This window comes from Thermobia domestica, chromosome 2, assembly GCF_964235325.1.
Source record: "Thermobia domestica chromosome 2, izTheDome1.hap1.1, whole genome shotgun sequence".
Classification (NCBI taxonomy): domain Eukaryota; kingdom Metazoa; phylum Arthropoda; class Insecta; order Zygentoma; family Lepismatidae; genus Thermobia; species Thermobia domestica.
The window spans coordinates 43,924,426-43,946,438 of NC_137455.1; the positions used below are offsets into that span (position 1 = coordinate 43,924,426).

At 34.6% G+C, this 22,013-nt stretch overlaps 2 protein-coding genes across 3 annotated transcripts in view; one reads left to right on the forward strand and one right to left on the reverse strand.

Annotated features, from left to right (window-relative positions):
* LOC145671542 (dipeptidase 1-like) overlaps positions 1–22,013 on the forward strand; it is a 718,611-nt gene that overhangs the window by 2,638 nt on the left and 693,960 nt on the right. The gene's annotated exons all lie outside the window — the stretch shown is intronic.
* LOC145678990 (ionotropic receptor 21a-like) lies at positions 10,040–11,620 on the reverse strand. Its single transcript, XM_081749591.1, has one exon. It carries the CDS (start codon positions 11,618–11,620, stop codon positions 10,040–10,042), a length of 1,581 nt encoding a protein of 526 aa, XP_081605717.1.

Here is a 22,013-nt window from a genome sequence, read left to right on the forward strand (position 1 = left end):
CAAAAATATTAGAAAAACAGAAACGTAGTGAACTAGACAAGACGATTTTGCATGTGATAACGTTATCACAACTTGTCTGTCTGCTTTCAATTTGCTACTGTAGATAGATTTAGCATTTTTTGCGGGTTCTGTAAATAGCGTCATACCAAAAACAGATAGGTGAATTGTGGTAAAGTTATCACATGCAAATTCATGTTGTCAAGTACACTACGTTTCTGCTTTTCGAATATTTTTATTTGTTTTAAAGATATTGCAGAAAAGCTCTCAAATTAGCGGTAGTTTAATTTCGCTGTAGTGAAAACCGTTAAGTGTAGATCATGGTTCAAGGATCCTTGTCTGTATCAGTCAAGTGGTCTACCCTACAATAGTAGAATGATAATTATGTCCATGTTCATTTAAGAAAATGATGTTTTTCCAATATAGGAAGATGACCGAAATTAGAAAAATATCGTCATTTTAAGGATCTCTACAGTGAAATTACAAGAAAATAGTGATAGACGTACCGCCAATCCAGAGGTGTTAAACTAGATTTGATTTGATTTTCAGTATTTCATACCTTTCAGCAGCGACGTTATATGAGACTTGGACCTACTGACTAACGGGGAATCCGAACCACATGAGTTTCCGCCGGGAATCGAACCAGATCTCCTACGCCAAAGGTGCGTAAGCTTACCGCTTATCCACGGAGGAGCTCTACGCAGAGCATGGAAAATCAACCCTTACAGTATATGTCATTTTTCACCGTTCCAATAGAACTGGGTTTCAGAAACATACTACCAGGCCCCGGCTGAGACTCTCAGCGTCTATCTTTCTCTAAATACATTAGTAACCAACTTTCACATTAATCACCCCATTTCTGCAGAATTCCATAAAATTGTCTTTAATTTCTTCGACGTAATAGACACTGTTGTAAGATAGTTTTCACAGAGTACTATCATGTATTTTCTAACATTAACACATTTTTTTTTAATTTCATCATGAAATCAATTGCTATTTACTAACATTAGGTCTACGTATGCAAATGTATTCGCCTCACCTGCATTATCATTATTGATTAGGATGTTTTCGTGAAAAGACCTCAGTTAATTACCATGTAGATTCTCTTCTCATATTCACTTATTCCTCTACGAATGCCGTCAGAAAGATATTAGTATTTTCTTCTATTGGGTCAGTATTCTCCTCTATGAAGTTCACATTGTCCGAGTACACTTATGGTTAAAGCTTAACGTTTAATACTCTTATTTATTCACAAGAACGTACTAGTGATGCTCTGCGTTAAAGAAGCGAAAATCTGTTAATTGAAATATTCATTTTCTTATCCTTTACCAAATGCGATAGCTAGGTGTGTTCATAAACTTTGAAATGTACGTTTAGAAATGTGTGGACTCTCTACCTCATTATTCATTCATTTCAACCTAAAGGAAAAGAAATTATTGGAAAGTTTTACACAATACATCAGAGAACATCCTAGTGCCTAGTGGTTAGAGTGCTAGATTCATGTCCACGTGGTCCCGCGTAAGATTTCCGGCCAGTGATTCCCAATTTTCGGCGTCCACCAGTGTCGTGAGGCAGGCTGTGGAGTCACGTGAAAATAAGACGTGACGGCCACTACGTCTAGAAATCTCCAGATGCGCCTGTTAGGAACAAGGCGTCACAGTGCGCTACCTACGTAGGAACAAGGCGTCACAGTGCGCTACCTACGTGTTCACCGCTAGGTTGGGCGTAGTTCTGCCTGTCGCTGACAGATGGCGCTGAAGCATACCTAGGTTGACAAAATGGTCTGTTACTCCAAGTGGTTCTTGTTTATTTGTTTGTTTGCTTTTTACATAATATATTATATTGTATTAAAATCGAATATTGAATATTTATTTTATGAAAGTTACCGTGGAACTCCGTACGGATCCTCATTGGTAGAGCGCTCACCTGTAGTACATTGAGTCTGATTCGATTCCAGTTTCAGTAAGCTTTGTCGATGGAAAATTACAATGTACGTAATTTTTCTCGAAGATGTGCTCTTTCTTCCCGCTATCCATTATAGAACAACATTGGGATCGTAAACAGTACAAACGAGTCAGAGATATTCGGAATTTTTCAGCACATTTTACACATTTAAATGAAATTAGGATTATTGATAATATATGAGTATTATTGGTAAATACTAAAGAGAGCTCAAACTAGATTTAAACAAAACCAGAAAAAATCTTGGATCAATCAGACAGAAATAAGACACATAGACAAACTAGAAGTTGGATAATAGAACTGAAGAAGTGACAAATCCACTTACGCTTGAAGTGAAATGATGTAAATAAGTCTAACGCGCGAAATATATTTTCACATCTCAACGTAGATAAGAATGCGCTACACTTCGCTTAGAAATCAGCGCACTGCTATTTAAAAAACATCGAATCTTGAAATAAGATTGGGATTACAAGCAAAGTTTCGTTGAAATTAGAGTGGAAATCTCTCGTATGTTGGTCATCAGCAGTTGCATTAAAAGAAATGAAGTATTTTATTTTTACGTCCCTCGTTTATGCGTTTTAGGCAAAAAATGACGGATCACCAATGATCGTGAAGGTTTACTGAGGTGTTGGGAGGATGAGAATGTAAAAGGAAACAACAGCACCTCGAGAAAACCTATGGTGTTTTCCACCAAAAGCCCACAGGAACTAGGATCGATCATGAGGGCCATAGCCCCAGATAAAAGTGTTCTACCACTGTGGCATAGCTGTAAAATAGTATTGCCAACCTAATAATAATCAAAATATTATTTGGTAAATATTTGTATCATATAACCAATCAGTACCCAAATGGGTACTACTCGGGTGATCAGAGAGTAAGGTTGAAATGAAAGCGTGTATACATTATTTCTTAGAACCAATTCAGCAACAGATAGTACATACGTTAGGTTATTATTCAATATAGTTTACATGTTGGTTGAGGCACTTGAGTCATCGTACAATTGCATATAACCAAAAGTTACCAATGGTAACATTAGATCATTTCTAGAAATAACGACTTTCTTTTATAGTCTCGTCAGAGCAAAGTGGCTAAAAATTTCTGGGACTTTCCCAATTTTCCAAGATAAACAGTGGTTAAAAATGGACTTCCCTATGAAATTCATCATCATCATAGGTATTCTGCCGTTATTGGCAGGTGACTACCTACAACTGAGAAGCTTCCATGCTCCACGCTCTTCCGCTAATTTCTTCATCTTCTCGTACGATTTCTCTGTTTTGATATCATCCATTAATTGCAATCTCCTTCGGTCTCTCCCTCTCTTTCCTGCCACAATATCCTCTAGCACATTCATTATGATAGAGTTCCTACCGTTTCTAAGACCCTCTAATTCGTTATCCGTTCGAGCCAGCTAATTATCTCCATTCTTCTCCACACTCACATTACCAAAGCTTCCAGTCGTTTTTCATCATTTACTTTTTCATGTTGGTCCATCGAAGCATGGAAACATTATGTCCATGTTTCTGATCCATAAAGCACAATACTCCACGTTAAGCATGAGTGTTTTTTTGAACACTTTATTCAAGGTCTCACAAAATAATCTTTTCCTGCTCCTAAAGGCTTCTTTCGCCATTCCTGTCCTTACTTTCATTCCACGTTCTCACTTCATATCGTGACTAATAATACTACTCAGATATGAAATACTAGTCACCTGTTTTATTTTCTGCCCTTCTACTTCTGTATTTGACACCAACCTCTTCGTTCCAGTCACAATGGCTCTTGTCTTTCGGACATTTATTTTAATCCCATATTCTTCACAGCCCTTTCTCATATATTCTAACATCTTATTTATTTTCTCTTCAGATTCTGCAACAATCGCCATATCATCTGCAAACCGTATACACTTATACATTCTTCCTCCCATTGAAATGCTGTCTTCATTTTGTACTGCAGGTTTATTTTCACCATCTCCTCTAGATAGATATTAAATAATGTAGGCAAGAAATAGCATCCCTGTCAAACTCTCCCAATCCCAATTGCATTCCCCAATTTCATTTCCTACTCTTTTCTAACATTTACTTGTTAATTTACATATAACTTTCTTATGCGTCTTCTATCGACCTGTGAAATTGAAATTCCAAAATTATGATAAAAATTTGTGGAATATTATAATTTGATTATTAATATTTTCAAATCAATAAAAACGGAGTAAATGTGATTTTTGTTTCTTAATAACGCAATGTTACACTTTTTCTCTCTCCCGTTGTATCTTGTGCAGTTGACGGGAGATGAACAAGTGAGAAGTTGAAGAAAACAAAGGAAATGGAGGATCCGCTTGTAAAGAAACAAGATGTAGTTAACTTCCTCTTCGCCCTTAGTTAGAGCTTTATTTCACACAATCAACGTAATATTGGTTCGATGAAAATACTTATTTCTTAAAATATTTAATATACAATCTGTTTAAAGATCAAGACTTTGATAAACAAAAATATTTAAGTGGCAACCAGACAAGAGTAAATGTGGTGTAGTGCTCATCATTGTCTCATCATAATGTGTAATGAAACACATCTTCATCTACCAGTTTCTAAAATCCAATTGTAACGTTCCTTGAACAAGGGAAGTCGTTACTGGACGTGGTTCTCCCATAAATGGGGCATCCGCCATATTAGTAAGTAATATCAATAAGTTCCAAAAGTAAAGTTGATATTAATATCTCTAAGATCCATATAATATACACTACCCCCGAAAAGTTTCCGGACAAACACGAAATAAAGAAATTTTCAAAATGTAACAAAAAAATGCCTTACAATTTGCTCACAAATGAAAGGTGAAACATTTTAGAATCCGACGGGAGAAAAGGTCTTGGCCTATTGTGGATGAATTAAGAAAAATAAAAGTAAATGTCGCGCCGTTCTGATCGTGCATTACGTACGAGTGCGATACAAAACGGCCATTACACTGCAAATTGAAGATCGAACGCACAATAAATGCCTTATAGGTGTCTTTCAAGTTGCTCTGTCTACTTCTCTCTCAGATCTCACTGTTGGGAGTTGTCTATTGCACGCTAGTTTTGGATGTGTGTGTGTTGAGGTGAGGTGTAAAGTGTTCCCTATTAGTCAGCATAATGCCCCGTACGAAAAGGGAATTGGGCATTGAAACGAGAGCAAATATAGTTACTTTACGAGAAGAAGGCTATACAATACGAAAAATATCCGCAAAAGTGAAAATACCCCATACTACAGTGCATGATACCTTAAAACGATTTGCTGAAACAGGGGAAAATCGCTCTCGAGCAAGATTTGGAACGCCTAGAGCTACTACTGCAAGGGAGGACAAGCACACTATAGTGACAAGCAAACGCGACAGGTTGAAAACAGTGCCCCAAATACAAGCTGAAGTAAACGAAACTCGAGAAAAGCAGATCAGCTTATGAAACTGTCCGGACGCAGTTAGTCGGTCGTCTAAAATGCGGGACTAAACGGTCGTGTGGCAACTAGGAAAACGCTCTGGCGCCCTCAAAACAAAAATAAAAAGATTGTTGTGGCCAAGAAAACTTGCAAGCTGGGGGCCAGAGCAGTGGAACAAGTGCTTATTTACTGACGAATCAAAATTTGAGTTCTTCAGTCATATACGCAGGGTTTTCGTGCGTCGCTCCAAGGACGAAAGACTGCTTCCGTTGAGTATTTTGCCAACGGTAAAGCACGGGGGTGGTTCTATGATGGTGTGGGGTTGCTTTGGTAACAATCAAGTGGGGGATTTAGTGCAAATACAGGGTGCAATGCAGAAAGAACAATACCATCAGATTTTGATCAGACACGCAGTGCCATCTGGGAAGAGGCTCATTGGTTATGGTTTCATCATGCAGCAAGACAATGACCCAAAACACACATCCCGACTTTGTAGAGGGTATTTGTCAGCAAAAGAGCAACAGGGAGATCTCAAGAATATGGTGTGGCCCCCACAATCACCGGATTGTAATCCAATTGAGTTACTGTGGGATGAGCTTCATAGGGCAGTTCGAAAGATGCGTCCCTCTAGCGAGAAACACTTATTTGAGTGTCTTCGCAAAGCGTGGATAGGAATCAAGCCCGAAACTCGACAGAAACTAATACGCCGAATGCCCAAAGTCTGTAAAGCTGTTATCACAGCACGTGGAGGCTACTTTGATGAATCAAAGATTTAAATTTTTGACAAAACAATGGTCCATTTCTGTTAAATTTCTGTATTTTCGTCTCAAATATATATTGTAGGTTCCAGATAAAAATAAATTCCATTGATATGTCTTTGTTTTTTTCTCGAATACACGTAAAGTATACATAAACCTACTTTGTACGGAAACTTTTCGGGGGTAGTGTATATATATATATATATATATATATATATATATATATATATATATATATATATATATATATATATATATATATATATATATATATATATATATATATATATATATACTAGGTGAAATAGCCATTCTTCGCATGGGTCAGATAAAATACCTATGTAAACAAACTGAGCATCAAAAGAAAAAAAATATCTGTTATCGTGGATTATTTTTACATGTCTCGGTAACCCCCCGGCAGGAGACCCCGGTCGGCGTACAATGGTAGCTGAATTTGAAAGTCATCACTAATAGAAGTGTCACCATTGACTTTAGCAACCACGAAAATTATGAATTTGAAACTAATATCGGTCACTTTGAATTATTTTTACATGTTTCGGTATCTCCCCAGTGACACCCGACCCGCAGCCAAATGGGATGAATTTGGAAGTTAATGCCATCGAAGTTTCACCATTGATCACAGCAACCGCGAAAACTATGAATTCTACACTAACATCCGTCATTTTCTACTACTTTTACATGTCCCGCTGAAGCTTCCCCCCCCTTCACCGTGAGACCAACCTGGTTGGAATTTTGTTTTTAAAAAAAAGCGCTTCGTCTTGGTCTGAGGCTTGCACCAAGGTAAACTTTGGACTCTCGGGCCACTCGTCTGGTCCTCAGGCCGCACACAGACATATATATACGTTATATTAAGACAAAATACTTGAATTTATGAAAGCAATTGCGATATGGCATAAAATTAGCAACTAAAAATTAGGTTTAAAGGCTACTAGTATATTAGTTTATTAATAAGTTAGTTAAATTAAACTTATATATCTTTATAACAATCATTTTCGCGATAACATATATTAAGAAATGATTACATTCATCTCACAATTACAACATATCGTAGATCGGGCCTACTTCCTAATTAATTTTAAGGTAAAATTTTTCCAAAAACGATTTTTTTTAACAATCCAAATATGCACCTTATATCAAATATTCGAATTAATAGTTACTGTCTCAATTTAAAAAATCTCCATTTGATCGCAAATTAAAAAAGGCAAATATAACTCACCAAATTCTATTAATATACAATGCACCATTTTTTTACAAATTCCTCCCAAATTCACTTTTAAAAAGTGTAAATATAAAATAATTTTGAATTTTAACACACAAGCATAATAGGAATTCGTCGAGTACGATTTTCAGGACACATCTAAAAGCTAGTGCTGGTGTGCTTGCTAATACCGGAAATAATCGTCACTAAAGGCGATACAATCATAAATTTGGTAAATAAAATTTTAACAGAAAAAGACAGCATACGTAATCAATAGAGTTGCTCAAAAGTTATTAAAACATTTTATTAAGTAAGCAAAAAAAGTGTCGTATTACACAATCCAATGGGAAGTACCTCTGTTAAAATGTAGCAAAAGAAGATCAAAACAACTTAATAATAGTACTAGAATGATGTTAATATTTTACACTCGTAAGAGTATATATATCACGCATCGGAGATGCGACCTTGCAAATCAAGGAGCTATAAATAAAAGAAATAGGAAAATAATAAATGTGTTAGTATGTAATTGTAGTATGGAATAATTAAAAGTATTCTTTATGGGTTGGTAAGTTGCATACATTAGTGATAACACGATCTTTCATATGTTCAATATATATTATTAAAATTATATATATATATATATATATATATATATATATATATATATATATATATATATATATATATATATATATATATATATATATATATATATATATATATATATATATATTAAAACTCATTAAAATTGATATTACTGTTGTAGATATTTAATTTATATGCAGTTCTGTATATATAATTCTATATTTAGCATTGTACAGGCTCGAGGTATTAACTTAAAACATCTATATTTTGCTCCAATTCGTTATCCTATAATTTCTGGAACTAATTGGAACGTAGTATACTTACTAAATGTTTCAATGATAACGCACAAAATAGAATATATTTAAATAGAATATGGATGTATTTTCCGAAAATTTTCTTCATTTATCTTTCTATTTATTACATAATTCTTTCTTTAAAATTGAGAATACATGAACTACTAATGGCTTATTTACGTATTATATCCGAACTGTCTAGATAAAACATGTTTATACATGTCTGGCCACAACACTTAACAAGTTAAATGTTCAGATCTGGCCATAGAAGATATTGCTATCATACGATACGGACCGTTGTCCATATAAAATTATACATATTTATAAATGTTATTGTTATAAACTTTCTATTACTTTGTTTGTACTTGCACAAATAGGCGTTCGTGCAGTCAGCCAGTGATTATAGTTTCGTTACGTCCAGTGACACGAAATTTACCTGGGCCGTAAAAACCTAATTAAGACCCTCCGATGGCGATCACGGGGATCGAACCCCGTACCTGTTATAAAGTGTGATGTAGGGTATTTCTGATAATTCTATTAGAATATGCTGTGTTGTGCTTATTGGATTCATGCATTTACGTAGCCTATTGGCCTTCTATACAAGACTGCTAATCACAATATTAGTAAGTTATTATAATGTAGATTATGCCCTATTATGAAATGCATCTTGCACCACAAATTAATACCTGAGTATTGTATATTTTAAATATTTTGAAATGTTATCAGGATATTTATTTGCTGTTATTACCCTTGCATTAATGGAGTTATCAAAGTTCTTAAGAGAAGTCACTTTTCTAAGAACTTGGAAGAAAGATGTAGTAAAAGTATATATGAAAAATTCCGGTTTTCTGTCGATAATATTCTTATTACTTTATCTTCATTTGACTTATCTTTTTAAATATAAAATCTAAGATATCATTACCCAGTAGTGTTATTCTAATAGACAGATATAACTTTCTTAGGGAACAAAGAATACCAGGTAGACAAAACAAAAAAAAATCTTATTGGATACCAGGAGTGACAAGTAGAGAGCTACATACCATCTTAATACAAGGTGGTGTGATGAAATTAAGTAGCACTGCGAGTATCTTGAAAACGAATTATCCAAGAAAAATGATTGTCAAAAAGTATTGCAAAGGCCCTAATCCAGCAATGGATCTACAATTGTTGATATGCGTTCCAAATATAAATAACCCTCACCACTACAATCATGTGATCCCAGTTCTCATTCTTCATATCTGAATGTTTGAGATTGAGAAATAAACGCTTAAACCTTGTTCTGAGAGATCATATATTTTTTTTTAAGTCTGTAGCTGTAAAAAGTTCTAAAAACAAAGATAGTTAAACTAAACTTTACTGTTCCTCGGTACAGCTGCGCAAAAATTTTACTGTTATGTCTGTCCAACAAACGATTCTGCGAACTCGAAATATTTTAACAACCGATTCGAGCGAACCGCTGCGAACCGGCTGAATAGCACCACTGTCATTACCACTTCACACCAATTAGACGATTGTATCTAAATTAGCAAGTTGTCTAACGCACTCAGACATTTGTGAAAAGAAATATTCTCCATTATTGGATTCAATCTTTCCAGACCTTCCTTTATTGCAGAATAATGACGTCGTATGTCTTCAAATTATTCGGCATGCGTGTTCAATCTAAGCATTTGTTACTATACGTTGAATCTAAACCTTAAGTAACTAACGAGTTCGAATTTTATTTATTTCATATTTCCAGTTGTGATATTTTAAAGATCGTATAGTTTACTGTAATTTATAAAGCATCATTAAAAATTAAAAACATCAATATCGAATATGTATTCACTTCTTAAGGTTTAACAGTCTATTGACAATGCACAGAAAAGTTTCTAGCAGGAAAACTATAATTGATGCCAAATATCCTAGTAGAAGTAATATTAGGCTCCCACCAATATCATATAAGCGTAATGGGTAAGGTGTGTCATCTTGCATAGCTGTGGAGAGCAGAGGCAACAAATGCTTCTGTGTTTGCAAACTATCAATAATGTCACGTTGCAACTTAATCACTATCCCAGAATCTCGGATATAACGAAGAAGTTTATTAAAATTCCCTATTAAAGGAGATCCTCGAGGAAAATTAAAAACTACGTGAAAATTCAATTGATCTTTCATTAGATGCAAATCCTCAAAGACGTCATCAGGAAGTGGAATTGACAATATACGGTTTGCTAAAAGTTTCTCAGCTATTATGGCAATTTTACCACTCTTAGCAAGTTCATATATTTTATTAGTGTCATTTACATTAGATTCTCTTTTAGCTATTTCCTTTAAGCGAAGGTCAGATGTTTCCTCAAAATATTCATCCCACCCAGTCGAATCGGTTCCCCATTCCAACCCTGAGTCCACAAATTGCTGCCAAGAATTTATCGGAATATCGTAAATTGGAAGGGTCAGAAAGGATATCAAATTGCTGTTATAAGCAGTGATGAAAATCATTGAAGTCAAATAAAATGAAAGTATTAAAAATTTGAAAACATTTTGTGTAGGTTGTGAAACACCTATACCAACAGTAATACCAATAGAGTATAACAATGAATAGAAAAGGCTAGAATAATAAAATTTCCTATTTAGTATGTAGCTCAGTAAATTAGAAAATAAACTAAGGCATACGGCAGAACAAAACAAAAAACATAAGATTGCTAACCACACGTTCCACGATAAAGGAGAAAATATAGACCACAAATTATTTCTTCGTTTTGCTTTCGGAGTCAAAAATGTAATACTTGCTTGAGCATACGGTGTACTTTGATCGAAATGTAACCTTCTGGACATGGTAATAAAATCTCCTGGACATTCTATTTCATATTTCATTGTCTTAATGAGTCCCATAAAACTTTCAACAGTATCATTATCTGTCGGATACCCCCAAGGAATATCTTTGGTATCAAAAACCCAAGACATGTTATGTTTACGAGAAAATTCTTGTAAAATTCTAAAATCATGTCCATTTTGAGATCCATCTGTGTTCAGCATTGTGTAAGGAGGATATACCCACCATAGAGCTTTCAATGACTTTCCTTGTAAATTTGACATTTTATCTGCTTCCAATTCCTTACAATTCAGAACTGTTCCATTTAATGTTTCAATTTTCCGAAATGTCTCTGGAATCAAATAGTTCCCTAAGATTGTGGTCAATATACCATTCACGACATTTTCAGTTATATTTACAATATAGATATACGGAAAGTTTTTGGTCCATTTAAGTTTAAATATTGCTTCAACATTTTCATTACTATCTCTATTAATAACAATAAATCTTCTTAGTTTTCTTTGGATGGTTCTTTCAGAAGCTATATTCAGAACTCCAAATGTATGTGACATATTCTTTGGTTCAATAATAAAAGAACTACACGATTCATCCATGCTCGTAAGGAATGATCTGTAAAAGGTGTCATTCAAACTAATGGAGAAATTAATTTTACTGATCATGATGGGTGAATGATATTGAAGATGTAGACTGAAGTAATGTTCTTCACTTGCTATCATTACACATGAATTTTCACCAAAACATTCATTCACAATTGATGTTAATATCTCTTCCAAATTTTCGTCAGTGAGTTTCGGTATTTCTATGGTAGAATGAATAATTATTGGAAAGAGGCTTAAAGCGAAAACCGTACGATAGGCTCCCATCGTGAATTCCTATAAAGAGAAATACATTAATTATTAACAATTTGAACATAAAGCAGAGTTAGTTGCGGTATTATTATAAGAGCTAAAATAAATAGCTTTATTCACAAAATTGGACTTTTGCTTTGAAATTAAGTCAGAAGTTTTAATTTTTCAAGTTTAGTATCATGTTTTCCAATACATCCTTTCATTTGGATGATATGTACAAATTTGAAGTACACGTAGCTTTCGATTATTGCAAGATAGTAGAATGTTGGTTTATATATATATATATATACGATCCAAAGAATTAAGAGAATAAGTTGCAAATCTATCATCTATTTCATTAAATAGTGCAAACATCGTAGTATTCACCTAAAAGTTGTGAAATGTATTTGTATATTGGATTATTCAAATATTGGGTCTTGTTTTAGAACAACATGATCATAAAATGCGTGAGCATTTTTTAATATTTTAAACAGAAATTAATATATGGGATTTGAAAAGGGAAAAAGAACATTCGTATACTTATTCTTCAAATAAAGAGATGTTCTTCAAAGTATAAGGATTGAATTTTCTGAAATCTTTCTATTTATATAAATATTCATGTGTAGAAGTTGATTTCTAATGAGAACGTGTGAAATATTTGATGCTGTCCTATGGTCATGATACAAGTTGAGAACTACTGGAATTACATACGATAAGGTCTCAAAACATCGGAATTATCGATGGAAATCGATGAGCTGTAAGTTCGATTGCATATCATACAACTAAATACATTTTCCGTGTGACACTGTGGAATAGAATAGTTTTTCTAGTGTTTATCACTAGTTTAGTGAGGCAATTTTCCGGCACCTTTCTATACACCGATTTCAACTTTTTTCGTGAAAAGATATCTGAGTGTTAACTGCAAGTTCTCTTCATTGTTCATTTCCTAAACGAAAAGTTTTATTTGAGTGTTACCAAATATTGCCAATCTCCTACCAACATTATTTAATAATTTATATTCTTTGCAATTCATAATCTGTACATGGCAAAATGATTAGCTTTTTCTTAGCGCTCAACTGCTGGATCACCATGCTCAACTGCTGGGTCTCATATAGCTTTAGTAATGAAAAGGATTAGGTAAATCGAAAGCATTCAACAAATTAGTAAAGTATACAAACAGGGTATATCTAAAGCAGGCAGTGGACAACGTCAAACTCACGCTTAATGCATAACAAGTTAATACGGATAATAATAACTAAGGCAACACACCTCTACGAGTATATCTGTGAAATCTTTCTGCGTGTCTCTGTTCACTATATTATAACAATATTACCAAAACTGGTACCTGGATGGACATGATAACGGTGATTATTATTATTACTGCACAGCACCATAGAATTTTTCATATTAATCACAGGCGAAAAAGAAAATCTCCTTTAACATCTCATATACCAAGGAGCGAATTCACAAAACCTTAGGAACAAAGCACCTATTTAATTTCTGTTGATGAAATCTATTCTTAGCAGCGTTATTGTGATTGCGTAGTATTATTGTACACCGTTTACACTGAAGACCCAGGTGCAATCTCAATAGGAGCACACAAAGCTCGGATTCTATACTAATTATTCCATAATTTGTTTCTGTAGGCAGTATTAGAAACGGACAGCAAAAATGTCAATCTACCAATTTTTAAAAATATAAGATCATTGAGAAATGAATATATAACATTTGTAAAATTAACAAGCACATTACAAACTGTTTAAGAAGTAACTTCCATTAGAACTTACCCATTAAAATCTCTGAAATAGACCTGGTTTTACAAAGGTAGAAGCTGTTTTGATATAAATTTCATAATATTGTCATACACATGATAAAGCCATAGTGTGATAAAAGTGACTCAGCATATAATTATTTGGTGTCATGTAAGAAGTACAATACGTTACTAAGCGATATAATAGATTAGTTTCATAATTAGTCATATTAGTCATTCCTTATGTCGTAATAACAGGCGCTACTAGCGTAGAAAACTAATATAAAATGTAAGGTCTGTCACGGTATAGTATAACCACATATAATTAGCGTTGTAACAACAGAAAATTATGTAAAAATATATTTGACTGATAATAATAAACATGAAACAGAAGACAACAGAAAATTATAGTTTACGTAAAAAATACATTTGACTGATACTAATAAACATGAAATAGGCTACTTTTTCAAATGAACAAAGAGACTATATAAGCACTTCATATCACGCAACATATAAGATAAAACGTTTATTACATTGTAACTATTGATGACTCAGAGGTAGAGTACTAACCTCTGTTCCGTGAGATCTGTGGTTCGATCCCAGCTCGTGCATAGTTGACTTTGAGGTGGGCAAACACTGTTTGCATGAATTTTCTCATCAACAATTTCACATTTTCTCCTAGTTCATTTATTCCATCCATGCATTTATTACTATCATCACCACTTCCTGTATTCGTGGGACGTAGAAGGAAAGGAATTCATTTTTCATTGTAAATGCAATTTTAGACGAAATAGTCAGTTATTATTTAAACAAGACATACTTGTAATATATTTTCTATACAGAACACAATTTTCAATAGGTCATTTTTTTATTTGGATAATATTTATAACGAGGGTCAGTCAAATAAAAACCGCTTAAAAAATATTCAGCGGATAAGACACACAGGAGTATTATTTCTCCACACAATCGCTCTCAATCTCAATACAAGTTTCTCATTGCTTACAAAGTACCTAAATGCTATGGAAAGTAAGTTTCTGGGTGTGTTGCGGAACTACTCGTTCCCTCTTTTCTTTGAGAAGCCCAAACATATGAAAATCACTGGAGGTAAATTCAAATGAGTGTGAAAGCCAGCGTAGGCACTCAAAATGAAGGTTTTGAATGCCCGCATCTGTTCAAGGGCAGTATGAGATCGAGTATTGTTACACTGCAGAAGAACGTATACAGTCCGAAGATTGAGCATCCTGTTCGTATAGCAATAATAAAATATTTTAGAGGGTACTTTAATACGAGACACTATTTACTGTGCACCCTTGCGCTTCCCGTTATGATGTCCTATTGGTTCCTGAACAGAGTAAGCATTACATTCCGCACTTGGATGTATTCGAAACTTTTTACGTTTGGGTGACATGGAATGACTTTTTTTTATGAGTTTTCGTCGGCCGAACTTTTAGAAAACAAAATCAACTTTTCTCTGACACGATTAATGACATAATTTGAAGTAAGAAACGGGAGCGAATAAGTATAGTGCGGTGGCACATTTTATATAATATCATGATCCGAAACTCGACAAAATAAATGTTTGATAAAGAATTAGGAGAATGAACTAAGAAACAATAAGAGTTGCACATTCATACATATCGTAGGAATCTTCATTTGTTATAAAGACAATTAGTTGAATTCATTTTAATTTCAACCGATAAAAATATTGTAATAAATTGAATATGATATGCGTCAGGTAAATAACTAATCTCAAAGTCGATTCAGGAGGACAGGATAACCTCAAAAATTTCCATTTCTTGGACGAAACTATCGGAATAATGATTTTACATATCAACTGGTCAAGTAGTTGGGTGTAGTTGAGTGGACTGCCGATAGATTAGTTGATTGCGGTAACAATACTGATATTGTCCTCTATGAAGGATCATTAGTTTGTGTAGTAGCTGACTTATGTACAGAAGTTTGCAGTGGCTCAGTGGTAAAGCTTTCAGTGGCGCTTGGTGTCACTGGTTCGATCCCAGCTCGCGCCGTGTGGACTTTGTGGTGGACAAACACCGTGCTCGTTGGGGTTCTCTCGTTAGCTCCAACTTTCTTCATTCCACCATTTGATTCATTTATCATCATCACCTTCTCTTTTAGCCTAACGTAAGACGCAAAACTTAAAGATTTCTTTCCATTTTTTATGTACAGAAGTTATGTTCATTTTCCTTCAATTTGATGTAACCAAAGTGGATTATTAGTTGAAAAACGGAAGTAGGATAGGAGCATTTCGTAAACTTTTTGAAGAAAATTTTTCAAATTAAATGTAAAAAAGAATAAGCTTATGATTCAAGGGTGATAGAAGAGTAAATAGTTATAACTATGAAGCTTCAAGGGTAAAAGTAGGCTTCCGCATCCGGAACAAGCTTTAAAGACAATGCGTTATAAAGAGTATGTTAAGCAATGTGGGAGATAAATGGGGTACCTTTCGCCAGCCTCCACCTTGAAATTTCGAAATAAAACGTATGTGAATCGTTTGTACTACTTTTATACCGGAATATACCGCAAACAATTTCGTTTGTACCACTCTTGGTACAAAGATATGAGTTATAAAGTGAGGGCTGTGGAAACGGTAGCCTACACGTGTATAAACTCAGCAGGACCACATAGAAAAAGTATAAATATTTGGATCCCATACATTTGTACTGCGTTTCTACTGTATTGTATCTTAAAAAAGATTCGTTTATACCAGCTTCAAATTAGAGAAAGTTAAAAGATAAAGTGGAAAATTCAAGAATATGTGTACTCTACTTTGTGAAGGTATGATAATTCTTTTTTTTTTAAGTTTACTGAACGTTTTACATTTTACTAATTAGTAAATAGACAACAAAACTGTTAAAGTAACTGAAAATTTTAGAAGTGAATTTCTTTTATTTATTGTGTGTAAGTTTTTCGTTTTCCTTTATGGATATTGTTTGCACTTTAAGTAAGACTCCCTATTTAAACATTTTGGATAGTCGATGTAAACACTATTTTTACAATGTAAATAAAGTTTGTATTATGTTCCGTGTCCGTTGATTTTTTTGTGTAATTATTATTGGAATATATATATATTCTTCAAATTTTAAGAAATTAGTCAATAGTCCAGATATGTTCAGGTGAACTTATTGGGAACTTTACTTTTCAATTTCCTAAAATTTGAAAGCGGTATCAACGAAAATTTTTACGATACAATCCGGTTCAAACGCAGTACAAACGATTCATATAGAAAAATCTTCAAATTTGTAGATATTTATCAGTGGTCCTATTATGTTCATGTGAACTTAGTACGACCAATTTATTTTTCGATTTTCCCGAATTGAAGCCGAAACAAACGCAGTACATACATATGGGATGCAAATATTTTTAATTTTCAAATATGGTCCTGCTAAGTTCACACACGTGTATCCTCCCGTTTTGGAACTTCGAGATAAAATGTGTGTAATTGTTTTTACTACGTTTGTACTGGAATGTAACGCAAACATATTGGTTTGTACCAGTTCTTGTACAAAGGTGTCGGAGTTATTAACTAGGAAATGGGATCTTCTGGAACGGATTACACTAGACTCTTTCTAATATGAACCAATTGGGGTTGTGTCGTGCTCGGATTAACTGAATCTCAAAATATCTTGACTTTCACTGAGGGGATTCCCAATTTTCGGCGTCCACTCAGTGTCGTGATGCAAACTGGGAAGTCACCTGAAAACAAGACGTTGACGACTATTAGGTCTAGTAAGTTTCTAATACGCCTGTTGCTCGGCGCTAGGCTGGACGTGGTTCTGCCGGTGGTTGGCGAATGAAGATGGAGCAGACTTAGGCTCACAAAAAGGGTCTGTTACTCCAAGTGGTTTTTGTTTATTTGTTTGTTTGCTTTTTACATAATATATTATATTGTATCAAATACGAATATTGAATATTTATTTTGTGAAAGTTACCGTGCAACTCATTACGGTTCCTCATTGGTAGAGCGCTCACCTGTAGTACATTGAGTCTGATTCGATTCCAGTTTCAGTAAGCTTTGGCGGTGGGCAATTACAATGTACGTAATTTTTCTCGTAGTGGTTCTCTTTCTTCCCGCTATCCATTATAGAACAACATTGGGATCGTAAATAGTAGAAACAAGTCAGAGATAGAAGTTCGGAATTTTCCAGCACATTTTACACATTTAAATGAAATTAGGATTATTGATAATGTATGAGCATTATTGGTAAATAATCCAGAAAGCTCAAACTAGGTTTAAACAAAACCAGAAAAATCTTGGATCAGTCAGACAGAAATAGCACACATAGACAAACCAGAAGTTGGGTGATAGAACTGAAGAAGTGAGAAATCCACTTATAGTCCAGGAACTTTAGTCAAAAAATGGGCGTTTCTTCGGAAATATTAGAAGCCAAGGTTTTTCTTCACAAAAACGTTCATTACCTCATTCTAAATGACATATCAAAAGTCCCCGACTTTCTGCTGTACGCTTCCCCTTTTTCGGGAGGTGGAAGTGGGGGAGGAAAACGGAATTTGAAATACAATCAAATTCAGCTAAATTGCATGTTAACCTAAATATTCCGAAGAAAAAAACAAACTTTACCGGGAACGCTTAGCACATTTGCTCGTAAATGTTTCTCTGGAAGTCCCAAAGAATATCGGATCGGGTTTCGGAAATATGACGTCATCAAAATGGCCGACACCAGAATTTGTTGGGCCTTATGCAGAGTCGTTTTGACGGATGATTAGCGTCATACTAAAGATCTGACTACTGCAGGAAACATATGTTAGTGGAACTCTTTAGTATGGCACTAATAACGCGTCAAAACGACTCTTCATAAGGCCCATAGTGTTTTGTGGGAATGGTTATAACTTCACGCAGAATAGTGATAAAGCCGTCGTTTTTGTTTAAGATTGAAGATAATTAATTACCAAATGTATGGAATGAAACGTGCTGTCTGCATTGTTAATTTCTTTCGAGATACAATAACAAGAAAAGTAGTTTTTGAGTACCTGGTTTTAAGTGTAAATGCAAATAACTCAGTAATCATAAACTATTTTAAAATATATCTTCAAATAAAGGTTGTAGAACATTATAAAGCCTTTCCAACAGTACCTATACCTGCAATTTTTGTAACTAAAACAAACTAAAAGAGAGAAGTCGAACTGCACAATTGTGGGACCAGTATTTAGATATGGTGTTAATCCTCAAACCGTTTATTAGGGCAGAGAGGATGGGTGACTGGAAGGCATATTTGTCTGCAGTGAAGAGGATAATTTCGTATTTCCACGCAGCAGGACATGTTTTGTACGATAAAAGTGCCAACAAGTTTGTACAAGACATGGTAAAGTTGGAGGACATAATGGATGGAGACATCTATAGAAAATTTACTGCAGACTTTTTCACTATTAAGCGATCAGACAAATTTTTTAGTGGAACTCCAACAGATATGGTAATAGAACAGTCACTCATGAAGTCTTCAAAGACACGAGGAGGCATTGTGCATGGAAGAAGTACAAAAGAGAATGTTTTAACTAAGTTTGTTGTTGGTTTGTTAAGTGCGAGCAACATTTCTGAAGGACTAGAAAACTTTTGTGGGATTTTGTTTGCACGTGAAGAACAGAATGTAGATGTACGAGAATCTCGAATCAAACGGGACCAAGAAGATGTTAGGAAAGTATCAGAGTGGTTCAGTGCCCACAACCCTTTCCCAAATGTACAAGTGATCATGTTTATAGCAACAAAAGTTACAGGTAATGTGAAGAAGATAAAGTGCTACGATGTACTGAACATTGGAGCAACCATGATGGAAAGAAAAGTTGGTGATAATTTTCATGATATAAAATATTCTCATACTGATAGGGTTCTTTCTCTTCAAACAGTGAACAGTCACCTTACGGTACATGATGTTACTGTGCCTGTCGATCTACTGCTGTTGTTTCAACGATTCAGCATAATCAAAAGATCAGATGATGACCTTCGAGCATGTTTAAATTTCGAACTGGCTCCTTACCCAATGGCTCTTTTTGATGCAACTGGAATGAGAAAAACGAAGAAATCATCCTTATTCAACATCTTCAACCCGACCAATGTTCATCCTGATCTCAGAAACGCAAACTACGTCATTGATGGAGAGTTCCTTCTTCATCGAGTGGTGTGGCGTCAAAACGATTCTTTCATGGATATTTGTGAAAAATATGTGGCATATGTGGAAAAACACTTCGCTCAAAACACTGTCATCGTATTTGATGGATATGGTAATCCTCAGAGAAATGTAAAAGGTATGGAACAACTTCGACGGTGCTCGAAAGCAGCATCAACAACAATTATATTTGATGGAAACATGGTTGCGACTACGAGCCAAGAAAACCTTCTTGCCAATGCAAACAACAAAAGTAGGTTGATTGGTTTGCTCACTGATAAATTCAAGGGTGCCAATATTGATGTCAAACAAGCAGAGAATGATGCGGATGTCCTCATTGTAGAAACCGCACTCACGATATCAAAAATTAATTCTAATTCTACAGTTATTGTTGATGAGGATATTGATTTGTTAGTAATCATAACAGCTCGAACTCCGCCAAATTTAGAATTTTTTTCTTGAAGCCAGGAAAAGGAAAGACAGAGCCGAAGATTTACCCGTCAAGGAGTTCAGAAGGTGTATGCAAAAATCACATTTTATTTCTACATGCTTTTTTCAGGCTGTGATGGAACATCTGCCATTTTTCAGAAGGGGAAATCAGCTTGTTTGAAATTATTACAAAAACGTCAAGATTTAAAACATGTCGTACACATTTTTAATCGAAATAATGCTTCCCATGCAGAAATAACTGAAAATGGCATACAGTTTTTTTTGGGGGGGGTTATACGGTACATCTGCAAATGACATTTCACTAAATGATTATCATTATTTCACCAAATCAGTGATGAGAAATAAGTATGTCGATTTAAAAGCCCTACCACCGACTTTAGCTGCTGCACAACATTTGTTTCGTGTTTATGACTACGTACAAACATTGCTCGGAAACCAACTAAATCCTGAGAAGTGGTGTTGGGTTATGAAAGACAATTTGTTAGTACCAATTCGATCAACGCAGCACCTGCTCCGCCGTCCCTTTTAAAAATGATTTTCTGCTCATGATTTAAAGGATGCGGCAATGTGTATGGATGTCGAAAGCTAGGTCTGTTCTGCTCTCTTGCTTGTGCAACCTGTCACGGACAATCCTGTTTGAATGCCACTCCAACGGAAGGAATCTCTAAACGTGAAATATTCATGGACGCCGAAGAAATAGAGGTAACAAACCAGGCCGACCTGCTACAATTACAATTATTATATATCAATAGTTTACATTTCTTATTCATTATTACTCTGAATTTTACATTTCTCATTCTACAAACGATACGAATCTATCGCCGAACGTTGTAAATCCTCATTTTTGTATCTGTGTCTGGGGTGTGTGTTACTTACGGATTCTAATGCGATATTAAATCTTATATACATTTTTCTTTCTAAATTGAAAAAAGTAGGCTTATATTGTCTTTACAAGAGTCGGTCTATTAAATAAAACAACATACCTTCCTTACATTTTAAAATACAAAAAAAGTGCAGGTACAGATACCGTTGAAAAGGCTTTATAATGCTCTACAATCATTGTTTGAAGATATATTTTGAACTATTTTATGATTACTGAGCTATTTGCATTTATACTTAGAAACAGGTACTCAAAAACTATTTTTTTTGTTATTGTATCTCGAAAGAAATTAACGATACAGACAGCACGTTTCATTCCGTACATTTAGTAATTAATTATATTCAATCTGAAACAAAAGCGATGGTTTTACCACTATTCTGCGGAAAGTTATAACCATTCCCACAAAACTCTATAAATTCTGGTGTCGGTCATTTTGATGACGTCATATTTCCGAAACCCAACCCGATATTCTTTGGGACTTCCTGTGAAACATATACGAGCGAATGTGCTAAGCGCTTCCTGTATATTTTATTTTTTTCTTCAGAATATTTAGGTTAACATGCAAATAAGCTAAATTTGATAGTATTCTAAATTGCGTTTTCCTATCCCACTTCCCCCTCCCGAAAAAAGAGGAAGCGTACAGCAGAAAGTCGGGGACTTTTGACATGTCATTAGAATGAGCTAATGAACGTTTTCGTGAAGAAAAACCTTGGCTTCTAATTTTTCTCAAAAATCATGCTAAAGTTCCTGGACTATTACGCTTGAAGTGAAATGATGTAAATGATTCTAACGCGTAAAATATATTTTCACATCTCAACGTAGATAAAAATGCACTACTCTTCGCTTAGAAATGAGTGAACTACAATTTAACCAACATCGAATCTTGATATAAAATTGTGATTATTAGCAGAGTTGCTTTGAAATTACAGTGGAAACCTCTCC

What these genes read in the sequence shown, in the direction of transcription:
- LOC145678990 (XM_081749591.1), bottom strand. Translation starts at nt 11,620, where the DNA reads ATGGATGAATCGTGTAGTTCTTTTATTATTGAACCAAAGAATATGTCA.